The 11,483-nt window shown below is 45.4% G+C and overlaps 2 protein-coding genes across 2 annotated transcripts; one reads left to right on the top strand and one right to left on the bottom strand.

The window, feature by feature from the left end:
- Positions 1-355: 355 nt before the first annotated feature.
- LOC306943055 (leptin receptor overlapping transcript-like 1) lies at positions 356-742 on the bottom strand (the record flags this gene model as incomplete). Its single annotated transcript, XM_079529260.1, has 1 exon — positions 356-742. One exon carries the CDS (start codon positions 740-742, stop codon positions 356-358), a length of 387 nt encoding a protein of 128 aa, XP_079385386.1.
- A 9,236-nt stretch (positions 743-9,978) lies between these two features.
- Positions 9,979-10,998, top strand: LOC306943054 (acyl-CoA desaturase-like; the record flags this gene model as incomplete). Its single annotated transcript, XM_079529259.1, has 1 exon — positions 9,979-10,998. One exon carries the CDS (start codon positions 9,979-9,981, stop codon positions 10,996-10,998), a length of 1,020 nt encoding a protein of 339 aa, XP_079385385.1.
- Between the last annotated feature and the right edge of the window lie 485 nt (positions 10,999-11,483).

The following is an 11,483-nucleotide window of genomic DNA, read 5'->3' as shown; positions in this document are numbered from 1 at the left end:
CAGTGTGCAGAGGGCTCTCCCGAGTACCGACTGCGCTGAGCTGCGGATGCTGCTGCTCTATTCACAATCGGGACAGGTAAGTTCACAAATCGCAACTAGTGTACAGTGTTTATAAACCAAAACCGCTGTTTATAAACCAAAATGCAGACCGGCGGCCGTGCCTATATGGGGGGGTTAGGGATAGGTTTAGGCTGTCAATCACAGCGACTGGCCAATCACAGCGCGTCCTTACACAACCCGTGTAGGTTTTGGAATGACTCGACTCGGACTCGACCCCCTCCCACACTCGGTCTTGACTTTGACTCAACACCTCTCGGACTTGGTCTAGACTTAGACTCGCTTTAGGTGGCCTCGACTACAACACTATTTGGTCTTCCTCCTCGGAGCCGAAGACGTAAAGGAACCCCAGTGTGGTCAAGAAGATGACGATGTTCCCTGTCAGCAGAAGTGCAAAGGACCCCCAGGTGATGACGCCGGCTCTGGCCAAAACAGTGGGCAGGCTGAAGGCGGAGATCACGATCCCTGTGGTGAAGAACATGGCCAGTTCTCTGCATGCGTTACTGGGGACGTCCGTGTCGTGATCCACCGTCCTCTGCGAGATGCAGTATGGGACCGGCGACAAGGCGTAGAAGACGAGGAGCAGCAGGGGCCAGTAGGTGTGGTACATGCAGCCCAGCATGAGGAACGTGAGGCCCAGGGCACTTCCAAAAGACAAACTGATCAGGGCTTTGATCATGGTCATTTTTCTGCACCTCCGTGATATACTAGCTTCAAACTACCCGCAGCCATGGAGTGAATGTCCGCAATGCCCACTAAGAGAGGCCAGTCGGTGATGTCATCCGTTTATGACGTCAGCAAAATTACACCAGCCATCTCCATGTTTGGGCATAACGAGAGCCTCCCTGCGTACTCGAGCCCTGCACCGTTTCTTCAAACAGAGGGAGGGAGCTGTGACATCATGTGTGTAGCCCCCTCCGGTAGATAGATACGATCACAAGGCGTTCTTTTGTTGTAGACATTTATTAGCGTATGCCAAATGCCGTGAGAACTGAATAAACATAAAAGACAATATACATTCAGTACAATATTCTCATAGAGAACAATAATGATGAACAACACAAGTTACAATATACAAACAAACAAATGTAACAAATATACCTCATTGGCCGCATCCACTTTGGGGGGAATAAACGGGGGAAATCTCCTCAGTATCAGTATCTTGACTTTAACTGATATAATTTGAGCTGGACTCTTAAAACAGCCGATCTACATATGGCAGCAGCAATGCACTTTAGCTGTTGCACGCTGAAGCTCTCTTCTCAGAATGAACTGGCTCTGCCCTGCTCTGCTAATTAACAGTGATCGAAACCACCCTTGCTCATCAACAGATCAGGCTTCAGCTGTTCAGAGGTTACTGTGACCTTAATCAACCAATCAACATAAAATCACCTCAATACACATTGAAACAAAGTAGAGAAACATAGAAACATGAAATTGACATGAAACAAAAACATTATGAACTTCTTAACTTTATGTACTTATTTATAAAATTTAACTTTTAATTCTGAAGGCAGCTTTTAATCCTGATGACAGCTACAATGTGAGTCAATACATCACCACCGAGTGCTATAGTACAGTGGTTTTCAACCAGTGGTCCGGTGACCACCAGTGGTACTTGAGGAGGTTCCTGGTGGTCCCTCATAGATCTTTAACTCTTGAGATTGAAAAATGAAACCAATTCCATTTGGTTTCATTTTACACACGCAAGAGTTAAATTAATGTTAAACACCTGCATTAGGCTACTTAATTTACAAGAAGTCTACACAATTAGAGCATGTAAAATAATTCTTAGTTTGATCAATGTTTGCCTGTTTTCCCTCCTATATGGTAGGCCTACCACATCAGAACAGCATGGAATTGTGAACAAAATCTTAGCCATCAATACAAATAAAAATAAATCTTTAGTTTAGGGTCTGGGAGACTAAATCCCATCAAATGGTGGTCCATGGCTCAAATGCCGAATAAATAATGGGCCTTGATATAAAAAAGGTTGAAAACCACTGTACATCTTTATTCCCGGGGTGTTTTCCTGCAAGCCTGTGACGCCATGTACATCTTTATTCCCCGGCCCGTTTAAGCACATTCTGAGGATGCAATCTCTAGAATTATTGAAGGGTGATAGCCCCTCCTATGACCAGCTTTTGGTGTATGTGCACAAACTTTGTCCTACACAAACATGAAATGCCATTGACAATGAATGGACAATTTTGAGTGTCCATGTAAACACAAACATTGCGTAACACAAACATTGAAGACGAAGGCGAGGACGCAAATTCTGATTGGCCGGAATGTGATAATTCACACGGGTGTGATTATTAGTTAAGAGATTATGTTAGGATTAGGAAAGCAACCCCTTAAAATAATCATATTTGAAATGGTAACCCCCAAAATACTTACTTACTACTTGAAACGACTCAACCCAATTCACGGCAGCATTAATTGATCCCTCGATAGCGTATTGCCAAGGTTTTATCGCGCGTAACACTTACTTTGAAGAGCCCGCCTGCTACAGCCCGTTGAAAACCCTTGTATTCACCATAAATGCCCCCCTCAATGTCCTTTCTGAGATACAGAGCTTACAATGGAAGTGGATGCGTGCGCATCTTCAAAATGGCCGCGGCCAGTGTCCCACTTGATGTTGTGGTGTTAGCAATAGTAGCTAACGATGCGATCGGATTAAAACATGGATTAAAGAATACATCACTGTTAAAACGAGAATTCCGGGTTTGGCGCAGTAGGGTACTAATTTAACCCTACGTTTTATATGTTCCTGGCGGGCTCCATGTTAACATTCATGATTGGACCGCATAGCCGGCCTACGAAAAGCCCTAAGAGCAAAACATGTTGACGTGCTGTCACTAAATCCACATTATTTAAAACTGCTATAAAATCTGCTCTGTTGGTGTCCTCCTCCCCTCCTCGTCCATCGCACGTAGGTGACGTCAGACCCGGAGGCACGTTGGTTGCGCCGACAGAGCCCGCCCCCGGCAGAAAAGCAACCAGGAAACCAGCCCCTTCCTTTCACTCACTTCAGCCCTGCCTGCACCCGTACAACCTACAGTACAGCCATCGCCACCAACCCTATTCCTGTTGCAGCGTCAGTATGTCTACAGATTCTCCAGGGTAAGGACACTGATTTAGCCACTCTGCTTCCTTCCACCAGCCCAGGACCGTTGATTGCGGGGGGTTGTCAATCGCCCTCCGCGACCTCCATTCCTCCACAGCCCCCATGTTCTCACCCCATCCAAATTAGTTTATTAGTAGCCCCATGCCTCTACTCTCTCCAAACCCCCCTACCCCCCCCTCGTTCACCTTCAGCCTTCTGCCCCTCCAGCCCTTCTTGTCCCTCATGCCCCCGACCCGCCTTTCCTACTATATGGTGCTCCTATCCCCCTATACTAAGCCCAGCAAACACCCAACAACCCTCCCCTTCAGCCCAACAAACACCCATCACCCCCCCTGTCCTCAGCCCAACAAGCCTTTAACCAGTCATCATCATCATCCCTTTGTTTTGCGATGTGATTGGCTAAGATTTACATAACGTTTGTGCCTATTGAGCCTATATAAACGGGAGCCATCTTGATTGTTCGAGAACGAGACTGACAGAAAGGGAGAGAGGGAGGTGCATCATGTAATACACATTAACAATCAAATAAACAAACAAGGACACAACAACAGTTTCCGTATCGTGTGATAATACATTAAATTGACCGTATGTTATGGGAGAACAGATCTTTAATTTAAGCACTATAACGTTGCCTATTCAAAAAGTATCCAAACTGTTTGGAACATTTTTAATAATGAAAATGTTTATTTCACAAATCATCTCTTCTGGGCGTCCCTGGCACTAAACCTTTTCGGGGTCAGTTCACTTCCGTGGGAACTCAGCGATACACCCGTTAAGTTTGACTGAAGAAAAATGCACAAAATAAAATAAAACAAGAACTGCATTCAAAGCAGTTGCTCAAAATGTTACTTGTACGATGGAAGACATCGCTATATACTGTACATCAATGCACTTTTGATATTATGTCATATGTCATATCATATGCCAGATAATGTTTGTTTAGAGCACTAAATGACGACGTGAGACATCATAATATAAATGGCATCATAATATAAGTGGCTGGTTTTGTTTTATATAATATTTATACAATAACACTGCATTGATATCTCGTAACATAATATGTTATGTTACGACATAATGTTATATGTCTCGTATATAGTGGCAGTGAATCTTCAATGAATAAATGCCCCCGTGACATCATGTGCAGCCACAGTGGGCACCCCTCACTCCAGACACGAGTGTGATTATTATTTTTACGGGCAGGCTGTTGGAGGAGGAGGACAACCGAGTCAGACTGGGCGCCTCTCTATTGCTACTCGGTCTCTCCACTCCACTCCCTCCACACATGCTTGGGTCTGTAGGCATTACTAGTATCTAGTTTTTCTATTGTATCTCTTCTGGAACATGTCCCACCAACATTTTGTTGATTGTACCTGCATGAATGTTGATGGCTCAAGAGAATCAATCTGATTATTACTGATTCATAAAACATGTTTGCAACACAACACATAGGGGACAAAAAAGGGAAAAAAGAAATCCTCCTATTACGAAATCCGTCAAACACCACCAATAGTTCTCAGTATAGACTACATTGATTACTTCTAACTACCAGAGCAGTGAGCCTCCTTTAAAAGTTCAACTTGACACTTCAAGTGATCAAATCTGAACACAGTATATCTACCCAGGACTTAGAGGAGGTGTGTGGACACTCACGGAAATACTGGGGCCGAGGTGCGCCACCCGTTGCTCTGTTGACAATGGAAGCATTTCCCACAGTGTGGACATGATGGTCTGTGTTCGGGGCACGTAAATTGCCGGAACTCTTGTCACAGTGTTTATACACATGGGGGTTCTTTCCAGTATAAGACAGCTGATGTGCCTGAGAGGAGGAGTAGGAACACTCATGGGGAAGCAGGGACAGAGGTTCATCGCCAGTTACCCTGTTACCAGAGGAAGCTTTTTTTTCAGTGTGGATAAGCTTCCGTGCGTTCAGGTTACGAAACTTTCCAGGACTCTTGTTACAGTGTTTACAGCAGCAGGTTTTCACCTGAAGAATATTTTGTTTTGGATGAGTTGCAGTCATGCATATCTCTGGCTGACAAAGTGGGAAGTCGGTTTGATCAGGGGTTGTCCGGCACTGCCACCGGACGTCCGGAACTACTTTTGGATAAGTTACAGTCTTGCTCTGTTGGTCTGTGTATCCACGTTTCTGGCTGGTCAAAGAGCTACTAGCTGTGTTCCAGCTATGTTCGAACCGAGGAGGCGATGTGCTGAGTCCAGTGTTAGACAGCTGATTTGTCTTTACTTCTGGTGGGGTTAAAGTCTTGATCTTTTGGTCTGTGGCTCCATGTTTCAGGCGGGTTGAAGGGATGTCTTGACAGGCGTCGATGGTGATCTCTCCGCTCCTCAGCTTTTGGATGTAAAGGTCATTGTGGGACCTCTTCATGTGTTTATAGTAATGGACCGTAGTTGAGAAGGCGTATGTACAATCGGGACAGTGGATAGAACCTGGAGTCTTCGGAGACCGGGACCTACTTTCTTCCAGGGGGTTTTCAGAGGAAGATTTCCCGCCAGAGCGGATATGCTGTGGTGCGTTCTTGTCACATGGCTCACAGATGTGGGGTTCATTTCCGGTGTAAGGCATCAACTGTGTCTTTCTGTCTCCTGGTTGAGTTAAAATCTCTTCAGTCACACAGTCGTGGATTCTTGGTTTGTCTGTGTTTCCATGTGTGCTGATGGTTTCGGTTTTGGTAATTTGCTGACAGGCTGCTGAGGAGGAGATCTCTGCATTCTTGTGGTGGCTCTTTTTGTGGCTATTGAGTTGTCGAGACGATAAGCCAATTTCACAAAAAGAGCCGAAAACCTTAGTCTGGGAGTCTGAGGGTTCTTCAACTGTCACATTATTGTCAGTGGATGACTTTTCCCAAGTTTGAAGACGGTGGTGTTGCCTCTTCAAATCATCAAAACTCTTAGTCTGGGAGTCTGGGAGTTCTTCACCTGCCACATTATTGTCAGTAGACTTTTCTCCAGTGTGGAGACACTGGTGTTGCCTCTTCAATTTTTCAATCTGTTTCTTCAGCTTAGGTTTCTTTACTTCTCCTGGTTTAGTTAAAGTCTTAGTCTGTTTCTTTAGCCGAGGTTCATTTTCGTCTTCTGGTTGAGTTAAAGTCTTAGTCCGTTTTTCTAGCAAAGGTTTCTTTACTTCTTCTGGTTGAGTTAAAGCCTTAGTCTGTTTCTCTAGCTGAGGTTTCTTTACTTCTTCTGGTTGAGTTAAAGTCTTAGTCCGTTTCTCTAGACGAGGTACCTTTACGTCTTCTGGTTGAATTAATGTCTTAGTCCGTTTCTCTAGCGGGTGTTCCTGTATGTCTTCTGGTTGAGTTACAGTCTGTTTATTTAGCAGAGGTTGAGTCAAAGTCTGTTTCTTTTGACAATGTTCCTTTTGACTGTAAGATCTTGGTAGGTCTGTGGCTCCTTGTTTCTGGCCGGTTAAGGAACTGTTTACTTGCAGACAGGGTGTTGAGTTGATCTGTCCATTCACCTGTATTTGGCAGTAGATGTCCTTGTGGCATTTCTTAATGTGTTTGATGAGGATGTCTTCAGAAGTAAAGGCATATGTACACGCCGCAGGACAGGATAACACAGTAGTCTCCACTGCTTCCAGGAGCGGCGGTCGGTCGTCAAAGCTGCTTCTATGCATGGACTGTGACGGTGAGACTGGAAGATGTATCATTGAAGGAACGTGAAGTGAAATCCAAGGAGGCCAAGGGATTGAATCAGTTGTTGTCTTTTGCCCTATGATTCTGCGATGAGCTATGATTTTGTATTCTGTGTCCTTTGCGTTTCTCTCACTCCGTAGTAGCAGATCTCTTGTTTCTAGGTCGAACTGGAACAACTGAACATATACAAGAGAGATTATTATTATTATGTTGACCAGAACTCTGGTCTGATGTCACACACAACACAAAACATTGCCCAGCATGCCTAACAATGCCGATTTGCAGTGGCCTCGACATGGGGAAAAGGGGCTGTTTGCCAGGTGTGATGGTGTCATTTCAGACCTGAGTGGCAATTCAATGGTGGCATTTCAGTGTAGACTCAATGTTGGCAATTTGATCAGTGGAGACAGAGGCAAATCAGGCACAGCAATGGAGGAAAAGCATGAATTTACAGTGAAAGATCAGGGAAGAGGTCAGATGCCATGTCTGTATAATTTTACTCCTGCATGGTCAAATATTACACGACAAGTGAAAGTTTCAAAGTACATTTTATTTTTTATATAAATTCATGCACAAAAATATCAATATAAGCAATTATATGTATTATTTAATTATTATGTATTATACAATGCAATTCCAATGGGAGTCACATGGTTTGATGGGAAAAACACAAACCACAGTGAGTAAATGTACTTAGTTACTATCCACCACTGGAACACTGTTGCCAGTTCTTTTTTTTGAGGGGCGCATATATACAGCTTTTGTCCCCACAAAATGTCCGCAACACAAACATTAAATGCCATTGACAATGAAGGGAAAATGTACGTCATCTTGTTCCCACACGTGACACGTCTCATATTTGCCATCGACAATGAAAGGAGAAATTAGGTCAAACTAGACCTGTATGTGCCCGTCGCAGTCGGCCACCGGCCTACTTGGGAACGATGCAACTTGGGAACCTGGCTATGTAACGATGGCTTGTTGTCAGCCTGGATGCATTTGACACAGCACATAGCTGGAGATCTCTGTGGCTGTGTGCCTGTGTGTGAAGAGTGCAACCTGGCTATGAGAAGTGGGAACACTGACTGTGAAAAGTGTACTTGGCAATCAATTCGGCCCACTGGCAGAGCCTGACCAGAGCCTTTTGTGGTGGTTCTGGACAACCGTGGGTCCGACCGACTCGATACCGGGCACTGCACTCCCTGTGGGGGTGTGGATCGCGTGTGTCGAATTTGAAGTCAGTGGTTCAAACGGTTCTCGAGTTACGTGCATTACACACACGCACACACACACGCAGACAGAGACGTGGCGCATTTATAGTAGGATGTCCTCCAAATATGACGTAAATTTGTGGCAACAGGCAACAGGCATTCTGATTGGCCACTATGAGATGATTCTCATAGTGGCCGTGTCCATATATATTCCATTATATGGGCACGCCCATATAATGGAATATACTGATGAAATCAAGGGATGTCCATATATGGCCATAAAAAGGACACAGACATACAGGTACAGAGATCTCCATGGGTATAAAAGGGACACAGACACACAGGTATTTCAAAACCGGGTGGTGCATGCATTCACAACTTGCATTGTTCCCGATTTGCATCGTTCCAGAGTCTTACAATAAATGCACGGAATCTGTATATGTATTGAAGGGTCTGATACCTATAATCAAGGCAGAACGAGGATGCACCAGTTTCAAGGGTTTTTATTAACCAAAATAAAGGAGCAGGTCAGGAGAAGACTCAACGTAAGTCCATTCTTAAACACAAGGCAAATTAAACAGAATTGGATTCTTGTCCTCCACGGTCTCCTTGTCACTGCAGAGGATGAGAGAGTTCCGTTAGTTCTTTTTAGGTGCGGCGGCGGCTCCAGTGGACCAGCAGGTGAGTGTAGTTAGGGCTTTAACCGCTAGGTGAGTATGTAGCTAGGGCTTAGAATAGGACTTTAGAGTAGGGCTTCTTCTCACAGGGGTCTATGGCGAGACAGGTATGGTATTTATCCGTAGCTGCAATTTAGACACGTTATTCTCAGGACTGACATGTCACCAGGTGAGTGCCCATAACGATAAAGTCTTTGTGAAAAGTATAACAAACAGGCTGCGCTCCCAGGTAGTGCGCTGCAATAATATAAAGGTTTTCTCCGACCTTGTCTGTGGCTTTTATTTCCTTCTGCTCCAGCAGAGTCTAATACAGGGCTTCCTTATGGGTAGGGTCCCGGTCCTTCCTTGATTCCTCGGACGTTTCCAGGTCCCATCCTAAATGCCTGTGATACAGAAGAGGGAGTTGAGTGAGTGAACAGAGTCAAGTTGATCGGATAGTCGATAGTCGGTTATCTAGAACCACTGATCTGACCGTTACGCCCATAAATATAGGCATATATGGAAACCCGGTTGACGGTTTGTACATAACCGTCAATACGACCGTTATACCCATATTGGCACATCATTTGTGGGACCGACCGCCCTCAATCTCAGCAGGCGCATCAGGGAGGACTCGAGAGACTGCGATGCCCGATGTGTAGTTGTTCAGATATGCGGTTGTCCCACTGATATTCCTAAATTTGAACATCAGCTTTCCAGAACCGCCGATTCAGCCAAAAGCAACAAAAGGGACACAGGCAGACATGCAGACAGAGATGTCCATATATGGACATAAAAGGAACACAGACAGACAGGGTACAACAGGTACTATATTGCATGCATTCCCAACTTGTATTGTTACCAACGAGCATCACTGATCCAACCAATAGGCCCATACAGTACATAGACTCTATGTTTGATTGATTGATTGATTGATTGATTGAAATATTTATTAACAGTTTGCAGAATTACAGTACATTTCAAGCACACTGTATGGGCCTATTGGTTGGATCACAATGCATGTGACCATCTATGACATCAGTTACCTCTGACGCAAATTACTCCATATTTGGGAAGGTTTCAATCTGAATTGACAACCATATATGGTAAGGCATTATGTCATCAATGTGTCATGATGAGTCAGCTCTATGCAGCTGTATATAAATAGGCTAAGTCCAGAAAGGGCTGCAGGTGAAAAAGAAACCCAAGAGTTCTTGCCGTGTTGACGAACATACATATCTAGTTTGAGTTTGGGCGTGAATGCAGATATGGGAACCGGCAGCAAGGACCACGACACGAACAAGCAACGGAGCAAAGACGCCATTGTGACAGATACGTCGTTGGCTGACGATGTGTTTGATGACACCTATAAAGAAAAACAGGGCCCGAAGCCACCAATGAAGCTGGTTTGGAGAAACATCATCCTGATGTCCGCCTTACACATCTCAGCGCTTTACGGAGTGTTGTGCATCCCTTCTGCAAAGGGCTTAACCCTCGCCTGGACCACTGTGTGCTTCCTCATCAGTGGTCTCGGCATCACGGCCGGAGCTCACAGGCTCTGGAGCCACAAGTCCTACAAAGCGTCCTTTCCTCTGCGGGTTTTCCTCGCTCTCGCTCACTCCATGGCCTTCCAGAATGACATCTACGAGTGGTGCCGCGACCACCGCGTTCACCACAAGTACTCCGAGACGGACGCGGACCCCCACAACGCCATGCGGGGGTTCTTCTTTGCTCATGTCGGCTGGCTCATGGTCCGCAAGCATCCCGACGTCGTCGAGAAAGGACGCAAGCTGAACTTTGCTGACCTCGAGGCAGACAAAGTGGTCATGTTTCAGAGAAGGCACTATGGGCTTTCCGTGTTAATCATGTGCTATCTTGTCCCCATGTTGATACCTGTGTACCTGTGGGGTGAATCATTGGCTGTGGGATTTTTTGTCCCTGGAATCCTGAGATACACGCTTGTGCTCAATGCAACCTGGTTGGTCAACAGCGCAGCTCACATGTGGGGAAACCGTCCTTACGACCACACCATCAACCCTAGGGAGAACTATTTTGTCGCGTTCAGTGCTGTGGGGGAAGGCTTCCACAATTACCACCACACGTTCCCCTATGACTATTCCACCAGCGAGTTTGGCTACAAGATGAATCTCACCACCGCCTTTATTGATCTCATGTGCTTCCTGGGTCTGGCCTCTGACCGGAAAAGGGTGTCCAAGGAGCTGATCTGTGCACGTGTTAAGAGAACTGGTGATGGGAGCCACAAAAGTAGATCGGCTATTTCAGACTAAAGGATAGTGACTGGTCGAACCATGACAGAATTGGCAAGAGCGGGGAGGTGGTACAGTTGTAACATACCTGCCCACAACCATGGCGTCTGCTGGTTCAAATCCACCGTGGTGCATCCGGTTTTGTCGAGTGTCTATGAACACAATGGATCCGTGTTTGGGGGAGGGAAGCTGAGGTGGGGATATTTGTCACCACACATAGTCCTACGGGCTGGGGCGGAGGACTCCTGGTGGAGGCTCTGTACTGCCAGGTGTGCCAGTAGGATACAACAGCTGTGACAACACAGAAATGGGGATGGAATTAAATGGCATAACGACTAAATTGGGAACAAAAAGGAGTAAATCAATATATAAAATAAAAAATGGTGTGAGGGAGTGGTGATCCCCTTTTATGACTTCAACCTGGACTGATATTGGCTCCAAGTGGGTCTTAAACCTTTCCATAAAGTATGCTTATCTTTTCGAACAATATCAGTATCTCGGAATCT

Source organism: Electrona antarctica (assembly GCF_951216825.1).
Source record: "Electrona antarctica genome assembly, chromosome: 19".
NCBI lineage: Eukaryota > Metazoa > Chordata > Actinopteri > Myctophiformes > Myctophidae > Electrona > Electrona antarctica.
This window is presented reverse-complemented; position numbering and strand designations above follow the sequence as displayed.